This window comes from Miniopterus schreibersii (assembly GCF_964146895.1).
Source record: "Miniopterus schreibersii genome assembly, chromosome: 2".
NCBI lineage: Eukaryota > Metazoa > Chordata > Mammalia > Chiroptera > Miniopteridae > Miniopterus > Miniopterus schreibersii.
The window spans coordinates 63805760-63832039 of record NC_138102.1 but is presented as its reverse complement, the minus strand read 5'-3'; the positions used below and the strand labels follow the sequence as shown (position 1 = coordinate 63832039).

Below are 26280 nucleotides of genomic sequence, written 5' to 3'. Positions count from 1 at the left end.
GTTTAAATATTCTAATAATTTGTATTTGAAAATGATAAATGATATGTTTGTAACACTTTGCTTTTCCCTTAAACATTTTGGTGATAATATCTCTTTCATAAATTGCCCAGAGACTTATGCTTTAATTATTTTCAAGAACTTGAAGTGTGTTTTATGATTTTTTTTTGTCTTAGGAAGTATAATAAAAGTTACAGTTTCAGTAATATTATTTGTTTATAAAGTCCATTCTGAAAAATTCTTTTCCACATCTTTTTAGACTTGTGTGTAGGTTAAAGGCAGATAATGCTGGCTGTGTACTGGTATCAACAAGATATATTTATATTGCTAAAAATCTGTAATTGTGTAACACATTTGTTTGAAAGCATGTTTTCTTCTTGTTATTAATGAGTTGAGAAAATGTTTATTTTATAGGATTGTTACTGCTATGATTGGAAGGGAGAATAGAATTCAGGGCTTATTTTTAGGCAATGATGATTTTCTCAATTTATTTTATGAGACTAAAAATCAAAAACTTTGCAGCCTGGTTGAGGGAGAGGGTATGTTTTTAGCTTTTGGTTTATAAGTTCAGAGACATCTTAATCCTCATAAGGATATTGTGACATAATGTGTAAACCAAGGTCTTAATAAAAAACTGAATTTACCTTTTCTTGTGCAACAGTCTATATTGTTTGAAATTTAAGTTATTTTAAGCCATTATTCTATAATGAAACTTAGGTCTTCTGGTTCCATGTATGTTTTAAATATGGACCCTACTTTAGGGGGCCCCATTTTTGCGAAGCTTTTCATTTTATTTACTAGTCACACTTACTTAAAAGTTACTTTAATCAGTTTTCTACCTTTATTTTTAAATCTATGGAAATAATGGTATTTTTATGGGCTCTCAGCTATTGTAATGCAAACATTTTTTGAATAAGTAATACTTTATTATGTAAACCTTGAATCTCTTTGGGAATTACTGAAGTGATTGATTTTTATTTATTGTTACCAGAAGTGTGTTTCTCATGTCCAAATGGATAGCAGAGAACTTGATCGAAGGAAGACATTGCAAGTTACAATGCCTGCCAAACCTGCAAATGATAATGATGAATTTGAAAAGCAAAGGACTGCTGCTATTGCGGAAGTTGCAAAGAGCAAAGAAGTAAGAAAGCTAAATTATAATAAATTTTTCTTAGTTCTGGTCATTATGTTCTATTTAGATTACTTATATTTATTATTGTCTTTTCACATATGGTAACAAATTCAGTGAACTTTTGGCATTCTCCTTGTATCAGTAGAAAATGCCCTGGTACCTTGTGGAGTCTTAAGCTTACACATTTTGCTCATGTTTTCTTTTTCCAAATCCTCTTGACAAGTCCATTAAGTTACTCTTGCTAGCAAACCACCCTTCTTTTCTCCCTCTTCCTTTTCTTCTTATAACAGTGTAACAGCCAAACCCAGTACTTTCTGTTTTGGCAGAGGCTTTCCTATTATTAGTTGGGCTTGATGACATTCTTTGAGACTAATTTTCCCCTCAGCAACTTCTGAGAATGCTAGTAAAAATCAGAGGATAAATCAGTGGCTCCGGATTAACAATTTTGTCAGTTTTTATTCTTAAATCTATTTACTCTATAGTAAAAACGGTTTTTCCCCTGGATTATATGTGTATTTATACATGTGCACACCCCACCCCCATCATTTACTATTAATAGCCAAATGGCTTTTAAAATTATTTTTAATTTCTTGATTATTTGAAATAGGTGTTTTCTCTAGTTATTTATGGATTTTTAGACTTCAACAAGAAATTTTAATTCATTAATTAGTTGCTTAGACAGGTTTTTCTTAACCAGTGATATTGAAATAGTTTTCTTAATTCAAAATTAATAGTTTTCTTAATTCAAAACCAGCCATGAATCTTAGCTAACTGCTTTTCTGTTGAAATTCAGAGTTTAAGGAGGAAACTTCTTGCATTCTGGTTGTCCTTCCTGCAGGGTGTCTATCGTCAGTCTAAGGTAGACGCCAAGAGCATGGACTTTGGAATCAGGCAGTCTGGAAGCATATCCCCTGACAACCTTGGATAGGTTACTTAAATTTTGTAACCTATTTTTCTTTGTCTATGAAAAGAAGATAATAATGGTACCCAGTTTATGTGGTTATGGTGAGAATTAAAATTGATAATCTTTAAAACATTTAAAATTCTACATGGCACAGATCATAATATTCCTTTGCTAAAAAGCTCTTAATAAACATGACTATAGCTATTCTTTAGTACTTTCTCTAATCTAAGGCACATTTTAAAAAATCATTTTTAATATTTCTGAAATTAATACATTTTACACAGTTTACATGAAATATATTTCTCTGTCCCAAAAAGCTATTAAAATTATGGAGTTTCAGAAGAGGATATGGGTGTATATCAGTTTCTTAATGACTATGGGAAAATTGTTCTTTTGATTTGCACTTCTCTCAAAAAATTTTTCTCCCAAAATTTTGGTTGATGTGGTTACTGCTACCTGTTTGCTGGAATATAGTTAACATACTGTAATATATTTCATTTTTTAAAGTCATAATTGATCATGTTGTGTTTTCTCATAAGTATTTGATAAGTACAGAGTCTCAATTTTCTGAAACAGACTTAAAAGTTCTCAATTTATATATGAGAGAGTTGATGGTGGTTTAAAACTTGCCCAAGGCTACCCAATGACAATTCTAGGAGTGAACCTATGTGCATTACAGTAGAAGATTATATCTATATCTCTATATACCTATAAGTGTGCACACATGTTTATATTTAATCTTTTTGAACATCAAAATCACCATAACAGTGTAATTTTTCTGAAAGGATGTTTTATGATCTTTTATTAAAACACTTGCATGGATTTGGTGGAATCTACTACAAATGACCAAGTGATTATTGTTCTTTTTTCCCTTTATTCCTTCATTCAGCAAATATATTTTGAAAACCTACTATATGCCATCAAGATTTATTTATTTATTTATTTATTTATTTATTTATTTATTTATTTATTTATTTAAATCCTCACCTAAGGACATGCCCAAAGAGAGGGAGAGGGAGAAGGAGTGAGAGGGAGGGAGGGAGGTTGGGAGGAGAGAGGAGAAAGACAGAGAGAGAGAAACATCAATGTGAGAGAGAAACATCCATCCATTGCCTTCCATGCAACCCTTGGGTGCATGAGATGATGCCCCAACCAACTGAGCCACTCTGGACTAGTAGGTGCCAGGAAGTTTTTTAAATGCTTAGGTTAAATCAATGAACAAATAGACAAAAGATCACTACCCTTATCAAGCTTATATTATAGTGAGGGTGACAGACTAACACATAATAAGTATGTAAGTTGTATGGTAGGTTAGAAGTTGATAAGTGCTATTGGAAAAAAAAGAAAAGTAGAATAGGATGGGGAGTTGGGAGTGCCATTTGTGGTGGGGGGTACAATTTAAAATAGAATAGTCAGAAATTGAGATTTCTTTGAAATTCTTGTGTAGTTTACATACTAGTAAGGTCAGTAAATAATGTAAACATACTAAATAGGCAAATTGTAGATTTCAGTTTTAAATATAGTAGTTTGATTAGGCCTCACTGTGATGAGATTTGAGCCAAGACTTGAAAGAGATAAGAAAATTAGCTGTGTGGTTACATGAGAGGCTTATTCTAGGGAGAAGGAAAGGCTTTTGCAAAGGATCAAAAGCAGAATATATGTTCAGTGAATAGCAAAGGGACAGTGGAAGCAGAGAGAGCAAAGGAATACATAGTAGGATGTAAAGTCTAGTGGTAATGGGATTCTGCTTATGTAGGGCCCTGTAAGCCATCCTAAAGACATTGGCCTTTACTCAGAGAGAAATGAGGAGCTTCTGGAGGATTTTCAGCAGTAGCATCAGCTGACCTACATTTTAAAAGTCTATTTCTGGCTGCTGTGTTAAGAACAGATTATAGAGAAGGAAGATTGGAATCAGACAAGTTAGGAAATTACTGAAGTAATCCAGTGGGAGAAAAATGATGGTAGTTTGAATGAAGATGGCAGCTGTGTAGGTCGTGTGAAGTGGTCAGCTTCTAGAATTTTGAAAGTAAAGTCATCAGGATTTCTGGCAGATTGCATGGGGCACAGGAGAGAAGAAGCAATGTCATGAATAACTCCAAGGGTTTTGCCTTGAAAATTTGGCAGGGTTCATTGCTTACCTTGAATTGGAGAAGACTGAGGTAGAACATGTTGGAGAGGAGAAATATCTGGTGTTTTGTTTTGAACATATTAATATTGAAGTACCTATTAGACATCCCTGTGGTAACGTTTAATAGGCAGTGAGACAGAAGAGTGTAGCTGAAGGGTGAATTTGAAATGGATATATGCATTTGAGAGTTATAGGCATAAGGATGATATTTAAAATCATGAGGCAAACAAGATCACCAAAGGAATGAACGCTGATAGGGAAGAAAAAAGGGTATGGAATGAATGCTGTAGCATTTCAGCCTTAGAGGTTGGATGAAGAAGTTGAACCAGCCAAGGCATCACTGGTAAGATAGGATCAAAACAGGACAATGCAGAAATTGTATCATGGAGGAAGGAGTGTTGAACTTATCAAAGACTATTGAAATAGTAATGTAAAATGCTACTACCTGAGAACTAATGTAGAATTGGGAAAACCATTCATTCCCTGCACATTACTCTTAATATTCATATAGAGGGTGTAAAGATAAAGTGTAAGTGCAAATATCAGTGGTGGGTTGATATAGTGAAAATCTATTCAAGTTCTTCAGTGATTATTTTGTTGTTTCAGTGAGGAAGTAAGCAAGGCCAACTGTGACAATGGGGGAGAAGATGTTGGAGGCTTGAGCAGTGAGGAGAACATGTAAAACAGTGGTCTAGAAGATCGAGGATGAATGGGCTAGGGAAATATAGTAAAAGTGGTAGGCAGCATTAAAGGCCCACTGAGTTTCCTGGTGATGGTGATCTCACAGACACCTAATTCACATAACATGGACAAGATGGTGTGGCTCATAAAGGACATCAGTTGCCTTATGGGTAATGTTTAAGTTTTGATATTTCTAGACATTTAACTGGTTAGTGAGTAACAACTGTTTTAAAGCACTAAAAAGCAATACTGAAAATGCTATTTATCCTATTCCTTAATCCATAAAGAAAATAATAAAATGTATCCAGAAGATGGGACTATTTCACTAGCACCAAAAAGAAAAAATACTGGAGTTACAGAATTTAAATTCCAGAAATATATTTAATTTGGAACAGGTCAGGCTCCAGAGTTTTCAGGTAACTGTGTTCTAATATATTAAATAAAGCAGTAGGATTGTTATCTGTTATGAGTGTTTGCCATGTGCCAATTACTGAATTGATCACTCATGTCGATGATGTCATTTAATCCTCAAAACATCCCAGTCAGGTAGGTTTTCTCATCCCTGTTTTAAGCATGAGAAATCTGAGGCCTATGGAAGGAGGAAGTTAAATGACTTGTCCGAGGGCAGGAGCTAGGAAGTGGCTGAGCCAAGATTTAGTCCCACCTTTGTCTAGCTCCAAGGCCAATGTTCTTAACTATATTACAGTGTCTTCTAGCCTAATAAACTTTGTATCACATTAATATAAACTCACATTTTTCTTTATGGTTATATAGGTAATGACTATCAAGACATTCTAAATCTGTTTTTTGCTGGGATTTGCCTAAGCCAAAAAGTGAATGAATCCAGCAATGCATCTTTGGTTTTTAAAGATGTGGTTTCATTTTTATTTGAATTAAATTTAGATACTGGGGTGTATCAATAGAGATACTTTATATGTTGTCCATTAATGCTTATCTAACATTTTTCTATTTTTCAGGTTCTTTTTCTTTATATTTTCATCTGATACAAAATAATTTTTCAATGTTATATGAATTTATATCTAGCATACTTTATTTTCTTGTAATCACTTTAAAACACTTAAATAATTTAAAAATATTGATCATTATCTAATAAAAATCAAGTCTTGACTTCTTCCTTTTTTATTAGATCTATTAGTTTATAAAGCTATTGTATATTTAGATGTTTAATTTGATATTACAAAGGTACAACTGTGGGGTACTTTTTAATTATGAGTTAGTATCCTTCCAAACCAAGGTTCTTTATCTTCTAGTCTTTTAAAAATAGTTTTGAAAAAACATAAATGAAATCATATCAAATTTTCAAATTTGATTACACATATAATTTTTCAAATTAAGCCAGGTAAAATAAGAAATATGGACTTCAAAGTTTTCGTACATAGTTGGTAAGACACAGCATATGTAATTAATATAAATAATAAATTAGCAAGAAAGTTTTAATCCAGTCTTAAAATTTATATTATTTGTTTACCTTCTAAGAATATACAATTATATTACTGGATCATAGATATAATGTAACTGATTTCTGGACAGGTTTGGTGCCTTACTGAAGATAGCCTTGCCTTGTAGCTGTATTTTTAACCCAGGCTCATGATATTAGTCAAGTATTTTACCCTAGAATTATTTTTGACGCCTAATCTTCATAGTGCTTATTATTTTCTTCTATATTATTATCTACTTAAGTTTATTCTGATGACTTGCCTTGGAGACTTAAAGATTATAATTATGTAATTATTTTATTGCCTTCCCTGGACTTATGGAAAAAGAGATTTTGGCTAGTAGATATTTGTTTAAAAAAGAATTCTCTAACGTTTGATTTTTTAATGTAAAACATAGTTAAAACTACTTTAGTTTTGATATTTTTAGTTGTAGCTTAGTCTTTAGGACTATTTTTTAATGCTATTTACTTACATCTCTGTTGTCTTTCTCTTATCTAAAGACCAAGACATTTGGAGGAGGTGGCGGTGGTGCTAGAAGTAATCTAAACATGAGTGCTGCTGGTAACCGAAATAGAGAAATTTTACAGAAAGAAAAGTCAACCAAATCAGAGGGGAAACATGAAGGTGTCTATAGAGAACTGGTAAGGCTAAAGAACCAACACAAAGTTAATGTGTTCTTCCTTTAATAGCCTTGATGATTTTTTATTCTTTCTCCCAACCACCACTGGTTTTGTTCAGTGTATTATGGGTAGATGCTATAACTCTAAGAAGGCTTTCATTAAGATTTATAATTAACTCATGGAAAATTTGGATTGTTTGAAAAATAATTTACTTAAAACTTCCATTTTATTTAAATTTGTACTGTCTGAATAACATCTTTTGGAATGGATTGATAAGTTATCAAATTAAATAGAAGACACTCAATGGAAATTGTATTCTAAAAGTTGCATCAAAAACATAGTTATCTCCCCTTCTCAATCCTTCACCATGTCTTCATGTTTTTCTCTAATTTTGTCTAAAGTGATTTTGTTTTGTTTTGTTTTGCTTGCTCTTTGGAAAAAAAATATTGCAATAAGTGCATGTATATTATAGACTCAATTGCAAAATATACCTGGAATTTTAAGATAAATAAGAGTCAAATATATTTCTGATATGCTGCGGTGTCCTCATTTATAACAGAACTGACAAGAATTCATTTTCTTCTGCCTTTAGAGGTTGAATGATTTTGGACATTTTTATCTGCAGGGTACAGAACACTAAGACTAGCTTAAATAATGGGGGTTTATTATATCATGTAATTAACAAGAAATTAAGAGATAGATGGTTACAAAAGTTGATAAATTTAGCAGTGTGAATGTTGGGACTCTGGTGTGTTTTGGCTTTCTTCTCATTTTTACAGGATTCTCTATGCATTAAATCTCCATGCAAAAAATTCAAAGGAATAAGGAAAGGGGTCATATCCCTGGCTGTGGTTCTGTTTTATCAGATAAGAAGATACTTCTGAAATCTCCAGCAAATTTTATTTATATCTCATGGACTAGAAATAGATCACATGCTCATTCCTAAGTCAACCAATCACCGCTCAAGGAGAATGGGTTTATAACTATGGGCCAGGTTTTCTCTTCCTTGAACATTTGCCCATTTAATTCTTGAGTGGGGGGAGGGGAAAGAGCATTCAGGATAGAGTGGATACAACAAGCTGAAAAAGACATGGTCTCTAACTCAAAAAGCTCTTAAACTTTAGTAAATTGAGAAGACTTCTGAGGAGATATCTTGCCATAGAATACCAGGAACCTGCACTTATTATTATGATATCACATATGAAGGAAGTAATATCACAAAGATGGCAATATAGAAATCTCCAGGAATTGTCCTTTTCACTGAAATAATTATTGAGCTGACAAACACTATCTGAAGCGACTCTTTTATCACACTGGGTCCTAATCAGACTCTTGCAGTATCCAGGGTAGTGATTGATGGAGAAGAGGCTGATCACAGAGGTAATAGAACAAAGACTTCAGTGATCACACAAGGAATATAATTTTTGAAAGGGAAGTTTGGAAAGTAAACAAAATTAAAACTGCAGTCTTCATCAAGTAATAGCAGCAGTCCCAGAGGAGGAGGGAAAATCTGATTTCCAAAACTGCCACTGTTAAGAGTACTCAAAATGCACAGTTCTCAACAAAAAATTACAAAGCACACAAAAAAACAAGATAGTATTTTTTCCTATGGCTCAGTCATAGGAAAAAAAGAAATTGACAAAATCATTCCTAAAGAAACCCTGGCATTGGACTTACTAAACAAAGACTTTAACAATCTTAAATATACCCAGAGTTCTGAAGTAAACCATTGAGAGCAAACTAAAAGAAATCAGGAGAACAATATATGAACAAATAGGGAATACCAATAAAGAGATAGAAAAATGTTTTGAAAAGATAGAAATTATAAATGGAGACTAAATAGAATTTCTGGAGCTGAAAAATACGTTAGCTGAAATTTTAAAAAAATTAGGTTCAGCATCAGACTAGAGCAGGCAGAAGAAAAAATCAGTGAACTTCAATATAAGGCAGTTGAAATGACCCAGTATAAGATGCAGAAAGAGGAAAAGAATGAAAAAAACTTAAGCCTAAGGCACTTTTAAGTTACCATCAAATGCACCTACATACACAATAGGAGACAGAAAGGGGCAAAAAATATTTGAAGAGATAATAGCCCCAAGTTCCCAAATTTGATGATATCATGAATCTACAAATCCAAGAAACTTAAGAAACTCCAGGAGAATAAACTCAAAGAGAGACACAGCAATACATTAAGAAGTTTATATACTGTGATCAAGTGGAATTTGTCCCAGAGATGCAAGGTTGGTACAGTATTAAAAAATCAATGTGATACATCAAAGAAAGATAATGAAGGATAAAAACCACCTGATTATACCAATAGATTCAGAAAAAGCATTTGATAAAACCCATTTATGATAAAAACTCTCAGCAAAATGGGAATAGACAGAACATACTCAATGTAGTAAAGGCCATATATGAGAAACCCACAGCAAACATCATACTCAATGGCAAAAACTACAAGTGTTTTCCTTAAAATTGGGACCAAAACAGGAATGTCCATTCTCACCACTGTTAATTAACATGTCCTAGAAGTCCTAGCCCCAGCAATTAGACAAGAAGAAGAAATTAAAGGCATACAAATTGAAAAGGGAGAAGTAAAATTGTCATTATTTGCATATGACATGATACTGTACATAGAGAAACCTAAAGATTCGACCAAAAAAACTGCTGGAACTGAAAAATTAATTCAATAAAGTAGCAGGATACAAAAGAAATACCCAGAAATCAGTTGCTTTTTTATACACCAATAATGAACTATCAGAAAGGGAAACTAAGCCTGGCTAGTGTGGCTTAGTTGGTTCGAGCATCATCCCATACACCAAAAGGTTGCAGGTTTGATTCCCAGTCAGTGCACGTACCTAGGTTGTGTGTTCGATCCCTGGTCAGGGTGTATGTGGGAGGCAATTGATCGATGTTTCCCTCTCACACAGATGTTTCTCTCTCCCCCCTTCTCTCTCTAAAATCCATTAAAAAAAAGAAAGGGAAACTAAGAAAACGATCCCATTTGCAATTGCGTTAAAAAAACAAATCAAAAAAACCTAGGAATAATTTAACCAAGGATGTAAAAGACCTATACTCAGAAAAGTATAATACACAGAAGAAAGAGACTGAGGAAGATAGAAATAAATGGAAACATTTACCGTGTTCATGGATAGGAAGAAACAACATTATTAAAATATCCGTACTACCCAAAGCAGTCAATAGATTCAGTGCAGTTCCTATGAAGATGCATACTAATAGCATATTTCACAAAACTGGAACAAATATTCCAAAAATGTATATGGAACCACAGAGGATCCTGAATAGCAAAGATATCTTGAGAAAAAAGAACAAAGGTGGAGGAATCACAATTACTACCTGATATCAAGCTATACTATAAGGCTATAGTAAGCAAAACAGCATGGTACTGGCATAAAAACAGAGATACTGGTCAATGGAACAGAATAGAGAGCCCAGAAATCAACCCATTCCTTTACAGTCAATTAATATTTGACAAAGGAGGTAAAAACATACAATGAGGTAAAGATAATCTATTCAATAAGTGGTGATGAGAATATAGGACAGATATGTGCAAAATAATGAAACTAGACCACCTTCTTACACCATACACAAGAATAAACTAAAAATGGATTAAAGAGGCTAATGTTAGACTCAAAACCATAAAAATCCTAGGAGAAAACATAGGCAGTAAAATCTCAGACATTTCTTGTAGCAGTATTTTTTCTGATACATCTCAGGCAAGGGGGACAAAAGAAAAAAGTAAACAAATGAGATTACATCAAACTAAAAAGTTTTAGCACAGCAAAGGAAGCCATCAGCAAAATGAAGACAAACCACTGAATGGGAGGACATATTTGCTGATACAGCTGCTAAGGGTTTAATATCCAAAATTTATAAAGAACTTAGAAAAGTCAACACCAAAAAAACAAACAGTACAATTTAAAAATGGACAAAGGACCTAAATAGACACTTTTTTGAAGAGGCATATAGCCCTGCTAGTATTGCTCAGTGGTTAGAGCATCAGCCCACAGACCAAAGGATTGTGGGTTCGATTTCCAGTCAAGGGCACACACCTGGGTTGCAGATTCAGTCTCGCTGACTGCAGGAGGCAACCAATCCATGTGACTCACACCCAGGTTTCCCCCCTCCTTCTCTCTCTCTCTCTCTCCCCCCTTGTTCCCTCCCTTCTGCTCTCTCTAAAAATCATTGAAAAAAACTGTCTTCAGGTGAGGATTAACAAGAGGACATACAGATGGCCAATAGACATGAAAAAATTCACAACATCTAATCATCAGAGAAATGCAAATTAAAACCACAATGAGATATCATCTCACAACTGCCAGAATAGCTATCATCAATAAATCAACAGATCACAAGTGTTGGCAAGGCCTGGAAGAAATGGATACCCTTGTGCACTGTTGGTGGGAATGCAGACTGGTGCAGCCACTGTAAAAAGTAGTATGGAGTTACCTCAGTACTATGAGTTGCTATGACCCAGCAATTAGACCCCTGGGAATTTATCCCCCAAAAAATCGAAACAGTAATTCAAAGGAATATATGCATCCCTATGTTCATTGCATTATTTACAATAGCCAAGATTTGAAAGCAGCCCAAGGGTACATCAGTAGGCGAATGGATAAAAAAGTGTGTTACATATAAAGAATGGAATACTACTCAGCCTTAAAAAAGAAGGAAATCTTAACCCTTTGCCACAGCATAGATGGAACTGGAGAGCATTGTGCTAAGTGAAATAAGCCAATCAGAGAAAGACAAGTACCATATGATTTCACTCATATGTGGAATCTAATGAACAAACTGAACTGACAAGCAAAATAGACAGACTCATAGAGGAGGGTGGTGAGCTGGGTGGGGGGAAGGTGTAGGGGTTGAACAGCAACAAAAAAGAATAAACTCATGGACACTTGCCAGGATTACAAGGCATGGGGGGAGGTAGAATGGGATATGGGGAGATAAGTGCTGATGGATGGAGACATGACTTGGGGTGATAAATGCACAGTACAGTGTACAGATGATGTCTTGTAGCACCTGAAACCTATATAGTTTTGTTAACCATTGTCACCCCAGTAAATTCAATGAAAAGGAAAAATAAACAATATACAGTTTAGAAGTTATACCCTGCTTTATTTATTGGCTATTAGCATAGCTTTTCTCTTCATTCCTCACAGGTTGATGAGAAGGCTCTGAAGCACATAACAGAAATGGGCTTCAGCAAGGAAGCATCGAGGCAAGCTCTTATGGATAACGGCAATAACTTAGAAGCAGCACTGAATGTGCTTCTCAACAGCAATAAACAGAAACCTGCTACGGGCCCCCCTCTGAGAGGTATAACTCATTAAGCAATGCACCAGGGAGTATTGTTTGCTTTTCAGGGAAATACACGTTGTTAACAGAGCCAGGGTTTTGCTGCTATGATGACTCTAACTTTACTTACCATTGTGGTAAGTGCTTCTGGTTTTGGAACTACAGAGACCTGTGCAGGCTACACTGCATCTCATTGTCTTCATCTTCATATAAAGTTCATCTAACAATACTTTATTTAACAGGATGGTGGGAGTAATGCAGAAAACATAAAGTGACTAATTCTGTTATTTCTTGTACATACTATGCCACTTGTATAAATGACTAAAGAGTCTACAATCTTTTAAAATTAACAACATGACTCTAATATTATTCTGTAATAGCATAGTTGCATGTATTATGTGATTATTAGTTGCATAGTTAAATGTATTATGTGATTTTTCAAGTCCTGATCCTATATTCTTTTAAAAAATAAGTGGGTAAAGAAAATTTTTATGAAAATTATTTTTTCCTTGAAAGATAGTTTATATGAACAAATTCAAATTTCTAGATAGATCATTTAGAGGATTAAAAGTACTAGTTCATAGTCATTTTAAAAATTTTATTATAAATGATGTAGAATATACAGGAAAAATATGAAAAGAAATATATTCAAAATCCTACTTAAGATGTCTGCTAATTATATTTCAGTGTATTTTCTATTTTTGTTTTGCATGTACAATATATACGTCTTCTTAAGGTAAAGGAAAAGGCAGGGGGCGAATAAGATCTGAAGATGAAGAAGAACTGGGAAATGCAAGACCATCAGCACCGAGCACATTATTTGATTTCTTGGAGTCTAAAATGGGGACTTTGAGTGTGGAAGGTAGGCTAACTTTTAATGCAGATGTTTTTAAAATACCAAACTTTATTTGTAATTGTACAAAAAAGGTTAACTAGGGCAACTGGCAATATGAACCTCTGTTCTGGGTGTTTATAAGTTTATTTAACTACAAATTTTCTATTTGATAAAAGCACAGAAGAAAATTTTAGTTGTTACAGCTTGAATACTAGATGGCAGCTTATTTTGCCCCCTCACTGTGTGATGGGTAATAGTGCCAAACTCTTCCCCCACAGCTTTACTAGATGACAGATTTAGGTATGAAAACAGATTAAGTTGTGGAGTTATAATTATATAATCTTACATAATTTATTTTGATTGTGAAATTGGTCTATGTCTTTTTCCCCTCACATACTATATATTGTATTAAAATATTCACCCAATAAATGAATAAGCTCACAGGGTGATGCATTTCATAATAGGATATATTCTAGCGATTAACATAAATACTGAGAAGAGAGATAAGTATGTTAATGTGTATCTTTTTCTCTAAGCATGGAATGTGGTAAGTATTTTCTAAAATAGTAAGTTTTCAAAATATGATTTCAAAAATTTAAGGAAATATACTTTTAAATTCAGTTTTAGATATATTTTGAGTCAACTAAAGCTCAGGGATAAAATGCTTTATAACAAATTTGAAGTGTCCAGATTTCATGAAAATAGAAGCTTATTTGTTGCTAGATTACATAGGAAAGGCAATGTATTTGAGAAAAGAAATGTTTGATGTGGACAAAATTTATAAGCAAACACGTATAAGAGCAATATTTTCTTGATTATAAAGCATGATGTGTTGGTTTTCTATTGTTGTTTAACACATTTCCACAAAATCAGTGGCTTAAAACAATGCAAATTTATTATCACATCATTTCTGTGGGTCAGGAGTCCAGCCTCAGCTGGGCCCTCTTCTGAGTCTCACATACTGAAATCAGGATTTCTGTTGGACTATGATGTTGTCTGAGGCTTCAGGCCCTCTTACAAGTTCACAGGTTGTTAGCAAAGCTAAGATCACCCGGCCGATGTGGCTCATTTGTTTGAGCATAGTCCCGTGCACCTGAAGGTTGCCGGTTCAATTCCCAGCCAGGGCACATACCTGGGCTGTGGGTTTGATCCCGTCAGGGAGAGTACAGAAGGCAGCTGAGTGGTGTCTCTCTCTCTCTCTCTCTCTCTTTCTCTCTGTCAGCCTGTCCCTGGATGAGGATTTTGAAACCCCACAATCAGGTCCTTGAGGGTACAGTACTGAAGTCCCATTTTTTTTGCTTGATGTTGCCTGAGGAGTGCTTTCAGCTGCTAAAAGCCCTCAATTCCTTGCCATATGACCCCCTCCGCAGGCAATTCATAATATGTTTGTTTGCTTCTGCAAGGCCAGCAGGAGAATCTCTACTGCTTTTTCAAATTTCTCTGACTACCTGCTATTTTTGTCCCAGCCTTCTGTTATACTGTTTTAATCAGAGCACCTTTTATTTCCTCTCATCCTTCTGTCTTCCTACATTAGCTTTTAACTCCTATGTTGTCTCCTAAATCATAAACAGGTTGAGGCTGAGAAAAGTGATTCCACTGTGACCTGTGTGCCTGTAATACTTCAGGTCTCACAGCGCACACCTTAAACCAATAAAATGAATAATAGCATTCTGCTTAAAAAAGGTATCAAGGTTAATTAAGATACATGATAAGAATAATACACTCAAAACCAAACCTCAGTTTTAGAGAAATTTATCTCTCAGAGGACAGAAATTTATGAACACATCTGTTAATATTAGATACTGTTTTAGTAGAATATGTTGTATTTATATAACTGTTATTAATGACACAGAGTCAGCAAGAATGTGAGAAAAATATGGGCACTGTAGTAGTATTCTAGACCCTTGATTTTCACAGGGAATATAGCCTGTGACCTTCATAAATTCCCAAATTCAAGAAATTAAATATATTTCTAATATTTGTACAGGCTCTTAAATTTTATACAAATTCACATGTTCCTGTGATCATGCTAAACCCAGAAATTACTTTCTTGCCCTCCATTTACATTAGAGTTTACTGCCCTACTTGATGACCGTTATTCTCAGAGAAGCAAATTTTTATTCTTTTCTAAAAGTACTGTGTGGGAAGGCCAACTGACCAAGATGGGAGATGGCTTCTAGAGGAGGTGGCATTTAGACAAGTATGAGGAAGAGTGTTGGGGGAAGGGCAATCCAAGAAGAGGGAGCTCTGGGTGCCCAGGCTTGGAGGCATCAGAGCACCACTCCCCTGTGCGGGAGAGGTAGAGACAGAAGGCCAGAGACAGAAGTGGTAGGCTGGGGCCAGACCAAGAAAATTTTGTCCTACAGAGTTTTTATTTTATCCATATAGCTTTACAAAGCCATGAAAGGGTTTTGGGCGTGAGAGTGATGAAGTTTGTTTGGTACTTTCAGAAAAGAAATTCCTCTGCCTGCAATATAGAAAATGCAATTGAGACTGAAGTCAGACTACAATTGCATGTGTCATGAAGAATCATTCATTCTATAAATGTAGTAGAACAAAAGGTGCTATAATTTCTTTTTTCTGATTTTTTTAAACTTTTATCATAGGTAGTTGGTCATCATACATACTTTTCTTAGAGATTTTCTTTTATCGTTTGTTAACTTTTTAAAAATTGTTTCTTTAAATTGGAATCAAACGTAATCCAAATTAACATTTTTATCAATTTTCTGGTGAAAAAAGAGAGATTGGATTACATTGTTTTATGGGAGTAACCACTAATGAAAGTGTTTCTTGTGATATGTAATGACTCCATGTCAGCTTGGGACAGTTCATTTGATCATTTTGTGATGGGGTTGTGTTCCAAAAGGCTCTTATATGTAGATTTTTAAATATTTGGTATTATATTTAGATATTATAATTTGTGGCTAGATTATCAGGCCAACTCTGAAAGGTCAGTTTTTGTGTCATATGTGTTAAGTTTGTCAATATATCACTTCAATAATACATAGTTACCATTTAAAACAATGCCCACTGGGAATATGTATTTTAAATTTCAACTTGGGACAGAAGAAGTAGGTTTGATTCTTTCTATTATCATAGGAGAAATCTGGGTTGGCCAGACATGGATAAAGGGATGCCTTGAGGCAGTAACTTTACTGTTCTAACTTTCTACATCTAAACAAAACCAGGCTAACCCTAGTTTGTTCTGAATGTGGAGCAAGGGCATTGTGAGAAGAGGTAGGAGGAGCAGCTCTGAAATTCATACTCCTCTACTTCCCCCTTGTTTGTGTAGCTTATTTTGTAAAATAAATGTATGTTGTCATTTTATTTATGTTTCTTCAAATTTTGTGTCAAAATTTTAGAATGTACAATCCAGAACATGTCCCGTTTTTATAAAAGGTAACACTTAGAAAAATATGTCAAATAGAGATATTTTTTATGAAAAGGATAAGATTTAAATTAAGTAAATATAGGAACAAAGAACTCATCCAACAGTCCTAAGTGTTGGGCATGATCGTGGGTGACCCAGCGTCTCCTTTCCAGGACCCCGTCTTGTCTCCCACTTCCCCTCTTGTGTTCCTTGTTCGTAGAACCCTGTCATCCCTCAGGAAGCAGGGTTACCTGGTCTTTGGTCTGTTTGGCTGGTTGGTAATAATTGAGAAGACACCTCTCTCGTTGCGTCTACGTTCTTTTTACTTTCAAACGTGCCAGCTCATGTCTGTCTTGTAGGACTCCTGAAGGCAGAAAGAAGTAACCAACACTTTCCATTATCCTGACGTTTTTATACCAAGTTCTTTGAAGCATCGGCCCATTGGTTGGTTGGTCTCAGGTCCGAGACAGTAGGTTTAACTGCGCAGTGAGAAGGGCCAGCTTCCTGCTGAGTGATGAGGAGACTCACCGCTCTGCCCTCTTCCCTTACTGAACAGGTTTTACATTTGAGGTTCTGTCACTCGTATCACCCAATTTCCTGGCACCAATTTCTAAATTAATTTGCTTTAAGGTGTAAGCCATAGAAATTCAAGTAAGCAGAAAATGAATTTATTGGCTCCTTTAGCTGGAGAGTCTTTCCTGTCTCTGGATTCCGCTGTTTTGTGTTGACAGACTGCCTTCCTGTGGTAGTAAAGACGGCCTGGGTAGCATTAGGCACATCAGCGGCCGGCATGTGAGGCTGCATAGTAACATAGAAAGATAGGCAGGTGGGAACCTTATCTCAGTTCTGCAAGTACATTTTTTTCCTGGGTAAAAGTTACTACCTTTCATCACATAATTACTGATTCCCCAAGCTCAGCCGAGTCCCGCTGGGGTTGCTGGCTTTGGTGTGTTTAGAATGGCTGGAATACAAGTCCAAAGAGACTTGGAGAAAGAGCACACTACCACTTGGTGTCAAATCTTTTTCATAATATGGGATAAAGGTAATAAAAAAATACCTCTCAGAAACAGGCAAATGGTCCTTACACCTAAGAGATCAGATAGAAGACTTTCCACCTCCTTATGTCTGTATCTGCCCTCTTTTTAGTCAGGAAGCACAGGACATCTTAATTGAGGAAGGCAAAGTTTCCCAGCTACCTGCCCTCTCAAAACAGGGCTCTATTGCCCTGGCCGGTTTGGTTCAGTGGTTAGAGTATTGGCCCGAGGGCTGAAGGGTCCCGGGTTCGATTCCAGCCAAGGGCACATACCTCAGTTGCAGACTCAGTCCCCAAACCTGATCCCTGATCAGCACTCGTGTGGGAAGCAGCCAATCGAGGTGTCTCTCTCACATCAATGTTTCTCTCTCTCTTTCTCTTCCTTCCACTCTTTCTGAAAAGCTCTTTTCTAATTGCATCTAATGGAGAAATATCCTCTGGTGAGGATTAAAACAGACAAAAAAGCAAACAAATAGGGCTCTATTACCAAAAGAAGGGGAGAACTGACATGGTGCTGGGGGAGATAAATACAACAGATTCTACCACTACATTTAACTCACAGTTCTTGTATTTATTAGTTGTATGTCTTTGGGCAAGTAATCTCTTAAATTTTAATTTCTTTATTGGGAAATGGAGAAATAGTAATAACACCTAAGTTACAGGGTTGTGAAGATCAAATTAGATAAAGTGCTAAGCACAGTGCTCGACACATATAGTGGACTCCACCACTACCACCACCACCATCATCATCATCATCATTAGCAACAGCAACAGCGTCCCCCACTTCTCATCTCCATGCCCACTGCCCCCTTCAGGTCCTCGGCCTTCCCCTGATGTTTTGCAGAACTTTTCCTTTCATCCTCTGTATTGCAGTCGTGATGTTTCAAAATGCAGACTTGATCCTGCTACTCCCTTGCTCAAAATAATTCATTGGCTCTTCTCATTGGCACAATAAAATTCAGACGATACTATATACACTGTTGTTTTGGAGTGCCATTACTGTATTTCCTATGGATTTTGTGAAAAGTAGCATTTGGTTAACCGTGCTGCATAATTATAAATTCTGCATAATAGTCAGATATAAATAATATATTAGATGTTAGCAGATAAAATACTAATGTTTGCTGGGTAATTCACATGAAGTTGCAGGCTTTTGATAGTTGTTAACTGTCGTTTTTATTTTTGTTTTATTTTAATCAAGTTTCAAGTCAGTTTAAAGAGTTTGGCTATGGCCTGGCGGGGTGGGGCTCAGTGTTGGAGCATCCACCTAGGATCCAGGGGATTGCAGTTCAATTCCCGGTCAGGGCACATGCCCAGGTTTCAGCTCGGTCCCCAGTGGGGGGCATGCAGGAGGCAGCCAATTAATGACGACTCTCTCATCATTGATGTTTCAACTCTCTCCCTCTCCCTTCCTCTCTCTGAAGTCAATAAAGACATATTTTGAAAAATATAAATAGATGATAGATGATGATAGATGATAGATAGATAGATAGATAGATAGATAGATAGATAGATAGATAGATAGATAGATAGATAGATAGATATAGATAGATGATAGATAGATAGATGATAGATGATAGATAGATGAGATAGATAGATAGATAGATAGATAGATAGATAGATAGATAGATAGATAGATAGATAGATAGATAGATAGATAGATGATAGTTTGGCTGTAGATTTACAGTTTGAATTTTGAAGGCTGAAGAATAGAGACTGCAGGAAGGAAGTGTAATATACTGGTAATAGCTTAATTGGATAGGCAGGACACTGATTAAGAAGAGAGAGGATGTGTGTGTGTTAGGCTAACTCTCCTAGGAAGGGTTTCTTCAAGAAGGGACTTTCCTTGTATTGACTGTTGTGCGTATTTCCATCTCATTGCACCAAGCAGCATTACTCCTCATTTCCGTGAGCAGCTGACTGATTGAAATCGATGGTGGAGTGCCTCTTTGGAAGCCAGGGATTAATGGTTGCTGTGTGAGTAGTGATAAACTGTCAGCACAGCAGAGAGAATGTGTAGCTATCTACACACTACATGTCACTTTCTCTTCCTACCCTCCCTATGGCCTTCCCTGTCCTTCACTTTTTTTTTTCTTATAGAAATGATTTCTTTTTATCAGTCCATTTTTTAAGTGCAAATTTCCCCCCAGTTTCTAGCTAGTGCTTTACGCTTAACTTGAATTAATTGTTTCCAATTCTAATTTGTGGGTTTGTTACCTTACAGTGAATAGCCTGTCTGCCCATGCTACTTTGTGTCTGGTCACAAATGGGTACAGATAAGTACTGAAATTGAGAGGAAGGGTCCAGAAACTCCTTCAGCAATTTCACAGTGCCTCCCCATTTGTTACTACGTTTTATAAAGTAACAGTCAACAGCTGATTGGAAATTGAAATCCAAACCAAGGACTACAACAAAAACCCTGGTACTTTACTAGTTAATTTGAAACTCTCTGGTCTATGTTGTTATGACATTGGGGTCCCTAGATTTGTAAGCATTCCAACAGCATAGTGCCTGACATTTTACTTTTGTCAGGCAATGGGGCCAAGTAGTTTAAAGACGTTAGAGAAAATGATAGGTGGAAAGTGAAAATATGCCGCATGCAGCATATGTAATGTCCTAATTATGAATGGAGATTAAATAGTTATTTGAATTTACTAATTACATATAAAAAATTTTATATAGATTTAGGAATAAGTTTAATGAACAATTGTAAAGGTAATATATAGAAAGTCGGTTAAAATTAGCTTATAAATTTGAAATATACTTTTAAAATCATGTTTACAGCTAAAGCATTTTAAAGATAAAACTGAGAATGGGTTTAATTAATTTTTTGATCAAGTACCGTGGAAGTGTATTTTTTCCTGTTGCATAGTTGTTACATGATAAATTTGGGAAAACTAAAAATATAGGTAACAAATAAAAGGAAACATGCTATAATTTCATCACCATATTCTGTTTTCATTTCTATTTATGAGATCATATTTACATAATCTGCTTTTTGTTCTAACAATATAACTGTATTTCCATGTAATTATATATTTCAGCATAATTTTTAATGTCTAAAAAGTAATCAGTTATAATTCCATTTATGTTAGTCATTTGAAAGTTGTTTCCAAATTTAACTATAACAAATTTCAAAGTAGTCTTTTAGTTAAGTTATTTACATATTGATGATTTTTTAAAGATAAATGTATGGAAGTAAAATTACTTGGCATACATATTTTTAAGATTTGTTAACCATGCTATCAGTTGTGATATATAATTATTTTTCTTTGGTTCTTAGGTATGTAGAAGATGGATATAGCTTTACTCAGAATACTAGAACACATGAGCCTCTTTTTCATTTTGCCATTCCTCTATTTCCCTCCTCCTCCATTAATGGTCTATTCATTTAAACATTTATTGACTATAAAATAAAATAAGGATTGGCATTTATTGAGCATCTACTATATGCCAGGAACAGTGCTGGGTGCTTTGAATACTATTAATTCATATAATCATCTAAAAATGCAAAATATACATTGTTATTTCCATTTGAGAGATAAGTAAATAGATTTGAAGAGGTAAAACATCTTACCATAAGAAGTGAAGAACTAGGATTTGGACCCTTGTCTGTGTGATTCCACACTCAGAACCCTTTCTACCATGATGCATTTCTAAGCACCTATTTGTTTTTTGGGGGGGGAGAGCAGTCAAGAGTTTAATTTTAAGATATGTCAAGTTTTAAAAATCAAGGGGAGGTATCAAACAGGCATTTTAGGATAAAGCAGTGGTGGAGGCTCAGGCAAAGACATGGAGAACACAGCTGCCAAAGAAGTGGGAAGAGCGTAACCTCAGCAGTGTGCTGGTGAATGTTTAACAACTGGTTCTTGGAGAAGAGGTGGGGACAAGGGAAAGATGCCCTGATTTTTAGCTTTTGCTCATTTTTGTGATGTAAATGTTTCCACGATGGCTGATTTCCAGCTATCAACAGTTTAACGTCCAGCTTGCAGATTTTCTGAGAATTGAATAATCAGCTCTTGTACGATGTTCAGGCTGGCTCCAGCGCACCATTGATTGGAGACCTTGACAAAAATAGTGTGAGTGAAGTGGTGAGGTTAGAAGACAAGCTGAAGGATATCCAGTAGATAAATATTAGACAAACATTAAAATGATAATTTTAAAGAGAGTGGTAGGAAACAACATATTTAGTATAGCATGAAAAAGTTGTGCTGTAGGCTTGAGGTGATGGTTGATTTCTCTTCTTGCCCATTCATCATATTTTTAAAAGGTTGCATTTTACTTCTAAAATATAGAAAAAACATCATCATTTAATAACTATGTGTATTTATATGTACCTGAAAGGAATGAGACATAGTCCCTGGTTTTACGCATTGTAATGTAAGAATTCCTACAGAATACATTTATAGAGGAAAAAAATTTGATACAGGAAATGAAATGTATAAATTTTGAGCAGATAGGTAAATTTTTATAGCCAAAGAGCTTTGCTGTTATTACAGAATATACACAGTATCTAAAGGTATTTTACACAGAAAGCCTTTATTTGTATAATTGAGAAAATTAGTCAAGAATTTTGAGGTGAAAAAACATTATGTATAAACTGGCTTAAATATAGACAAAGGAATATTACCAAGTGTTATGCTTCTGTTATAATGTGAATTCAGTTAATCAGTTAATACCATCTTTTTGTAATTACTTAATACCATCTTTTTGTAACTAACATATTTAATGATTTGTTTTTGTTTTGCTTTACTTGTTGAATGATTACTTAGCAGTAATCTCAGCTATGGTACTTGGATCAGTTTATACACCAGTAGGTAACCTGTTGTACTGTGATACTATGACTTTTAAAAAAAAGTACTTCAGTCCAGAAATGGACGTTCCTTTGGCTTCTCTTTTTTAAAATCCTTTTTATTTTCATTTATCTGCCCCTTAAAATAAATTGGCTTTAAATTGCACTAGCATGTTTTAGCTTCAAATTGTAGGAGTTCTCACTTTTGTTATGCTATAGTTTTGTGTGAAATGTTCAAGAACATGTGTTGCAAAGATAATGCTGTGTTTAAAATGATTATATTTATGATCCTGGAAAATATTAATCAGCTTGGAAGGAAAGATCACACAGGTTAAATTTAGCTTCTGCACTTGACTGGTTCCTCCTGCATGACAGGTCCACTAGCTCTGGCATAGCATCCTTTCAGTTTTTACAGGTTTGATAATAAATTACAGTCCTGTATGTTTAGTTGATTTTTAAATCCAGTATGTTTTCTTCAGTAAACAGTATTTGATTTAAAGCAAAAATAACATAAAGTTCTTTCTAAATGGTTTTTGACCCACAAATTTAGTGCCTGGTATATAAATGCCTAGTTTATCAACAAGGGAGCTTTACTTGACTTAACCCAAGGCCACCAATGCACAATTGACTGATCCTACCCGCAATTTGGTTAATATGTAATAATATTTAAAGTATCTTCCTTTAAAAAGAAAATGCAATATTGAAATGAACAAGATACCTCTATGCGTTGACTTGGAAACATGTCTATGATATACAGTTAATTTAAATATCTTGCAGCTTGTGGGATGCGCATGAGTTCATTTTTTATTAACAAAAAATAAATAAATGTGCACAGATGTCTGTATGGATTATATAAAAAGAAAGAGTAACCTCTGAAAATGTTAATAGTGGCTATCTGTGGAGGTGGGATTGGACAGGCAGAAGGTAGAACTTTATACATTTTTCAAATATAAGATTAAAAGCAATTTTTACTTTTAAAAATATTTCTTAGCATTTTTAATGTAGAAAAATATAAAGGGTATATAGAGAAATTTTGTCTGGAGAATGTTTATAATATATTTTAAATGAAAAACCGTATTAGAATATGATTTTGATTTTTTAATGTATCTAAATTTTCTCTGTACTATGACTTTGATAACTTGACAACAAACAAGTTTTTACTAAAGCATTCTTTCTGCCCTGTTTTCAACAAAAATAAACAAAAAAACTAAAGCAAGGTAAGGACCCTAACTAAAGGTGAGGTTGGTGATAGTGAAGATGTGTAAATAGGGAAGCACCTTATCATCTAAGTATTGGTTTTTTCTTGATGCAGTTCATTATGTTTATTTGCATAATTATAATGCTAATAATCATCATAATAACAATGGCAGCTAACATTTATTGAATGTTTATTAAAGCCAGATAAGGTGTAAGTACTTAGTTAATCCTCTGAGGTGGGTACTACTATTATCCCTACCTTAAAGATGAGGCTCAGAAAAGTTAGATACCTTGCCTACGGTTACAGAATTAGCAAGTGCAGAGCTGTGACGCAGCTGTTCAGTCCCTCCAGAGGCTGTACCCTGCACATTGTGCGGTCTCTAAGTGCCAGTTGTGAGCTTCTAAATAGCAGTCCAACTGTTAATAGGGGCTTTAGTGTTTTCTGCTTTAATAGAAAGATTATTAATTTTAGGTCAGTATTCTGGCAAACCCAGTATACAGCTTTATTTTTTCAGCCCATCAGGGATTGCTAAAGAGCTTTTGTGATTTCTGTATCTCCCAGAAATGAACAGATGTAGGTGATAAAATTGTAGCTAACATGCTGTTGGTTGCATTCTGTTTTGTTTCTCTGGGCAGGCAGTTTGGCATGGTGGAAAAATCGTGGGCTTTAGCTGCCATTAGATTTGAGTTTAAATTCTGGTTTCAACATTTGCTAGCTGCTAGCTTTGCTTTCTTTCTTCACTTGTAAAATAAGGGTAATAATATGGCCCTTCAGGGTGATTATGAGAATTACATGAAATAATGTAGGCAAAAGACCTTTGAAGTGGAGTCAGGCACATAATAAAATCTTAATAAATATTAAGTCACTTCTTCAGGTAGGTCTTTCAAAATAAAATGAAGAAACAGAATGTACCTTTTTCTACTATAAAATGCAGGTACAACTGACTGGAGGATGAATATTCTGCAAAAGAGAATTAATATAAAAATCTAAATAATTTATGACCATAAATTCATTCTTGATGCCTATATTTCAAAGCATGGTGATGTAAAATACTGTAATCAGTTATCTTGTGAACATTTTGAAGCTCACGACCTGGTGTAACAGGAACATTTTATCACAAAGCCTACTAAACTCTTACAGCATTCTTTGATCAGGTTTTTCATTTGAGCTTTCATCACTGTGATCTTTTAGATGTTTTCATAGGTTTAGTTATTTTGTGTTGAATTTTTTTTTATCACTTCCTTTTTCTTTTTTTCTACTATTTACTATTAAATGTTACCAATTTTTGTTTATACTGTTGTTTCATCTTTCCCTTTCAGATCATTACAAAAAGGTTGATGCATTTTATTCTGTTGTTTATACAGAAAACTCTCTCAGTTTATTTTTTATTAGCGTTATTGTGTGCCTTGCCTATGGTGCTGACCAGTTTTCTAGTGATTTGGAATCATCAGACCTCGGGAAGGGTGGCAGAGAGCAGTTAGGGTTTGACTGAAGGACTGAGGCGCTTTCTGTTTAACTTGGGATCTGTTTCTTAATTTATGTAAAATTACGTTTTCCGCAGTTCAGTAGTCGAGCATATTTTGTTATTTTTTTTGATAGATTAGCTCAGTTTCTAAATACTTACTTTATATCTGACTTTATTACTTCTCTGTCTGAGACAAAAGGTACTGGCTAAGGAAATCTGAGAGTGATGAGACATGTAAGGATGTCTTTTCTTGGCTTATAGCTATTTTACTTTGAAATGGAATGGGTATGTGAGAAAACCACCTTCTCTAAAAGCACAGCTTTATCCTTTCATCACCGTAATTAGTTTATTTCTTTAAATTCTTATTTTAAAAAGCAGTTTTCTTTGTAGATTCTTCTTTCACTCTTTTATCTCAGCACATGATTGGAAATGAAGTATGCTCTTATTAGAAAGATCACTTGTTTTATTCTGTAATCTAATGTATATCGTCAATTAAATAGATTAGGAAATCTTTACTTTTTTCTTTTGGAAGAACTGAGATCAAATTCTCCGAGCCCTGCCGAGCCTGGTTGAAGCCTCCTTCTGCATACGTGGCTGTCAGGAACCCCGTCTCCAGTCAGGAAGTGTCGTCCCTTGTGATGACCTAATATCCTTGCACTTTCTGGCCATCGTAGGGATCAGTGGCCCTAACTGGAGTAAAAAGACAGACTGATCCCTAAACACAGCCACTCTAAACCATTTGCGTATCAAATATCTATTCAAGCCTAATGACAGCTAATACAATATCTTCATATTTAACCTATTTTGGAAGCTGAACAATTGCTTCATTTCTCTGTACAAGGGACTTTACCTCTCTCTCCCCCTTACATAAAACCCCGTAACATCTATATCTGAAGACTGCAGTGGGGACTCCTTGATAATAAAGTGGAGGGCGGGTACCGAATGCGCTGCAGACAGAAAGAGGCAGCTGCTGTCTTTATTCTCTAATATAGAGGGACTGGAAGAAATGCCAGGATACGCTTTCTGCTGGAAATGCTCATTTGCGTGCTGCTTATATTCACTACTGCACTTTCTCCCAAGTCTTTACTCCTGGGTAATAAATAAGTAATGCCAGCAGGAACCAAAACTGACCATTTTCCTCCTCTCTAAAGAAGAACTTAATGTTGACTACAGTTGTTGAAAACAGGATGTTGGTGTTCTGTGTATAAAGCAGCTCTTGGGGAAAGGAATTTTTAAAAAATGTCTCTGTAAATGGTCTTGGCTAGCATTTCACATCTTATTTATTTGAAAAGTCTTCTTTGTCATAATTAATGGGTGGTTTGGCTGGATGTAGAATTGTATTTAGA

General features: G+C 35.0%; 1 protein-coding gene across 6 annotated transcripts in view; it reads left to right on the top strand.

The window, feature by feature from the left end:
* TDRD3 (tudor domain containing 3) overlaps positions 1-26280 on the top strand; it is a 146969-nt gene that overhangs the window by 81863 nt on the left and 38826 nt on the right. For all 6 annotated transcript variants that reach the window (XM_081130804.1, XM_081130803.1, XM_081130808.1 and 3 more), the window contains exons 7-10: positions 989-1138; positions 6800-6940; positions 12106-12262; positions 12978-13103. In XM_081130804.1, coding sequence (XP_080986930.1) covers positions 989-1138; positions 6800-6940; positions 12106-12262; positions 12978-13103 — 574 coding nt within the window. The remainder of the gene's footprint in view (positions 1-988; positions 1139-6799; positions 6941-12105; positions 12263-12977; positions 13104-26280) is intronic.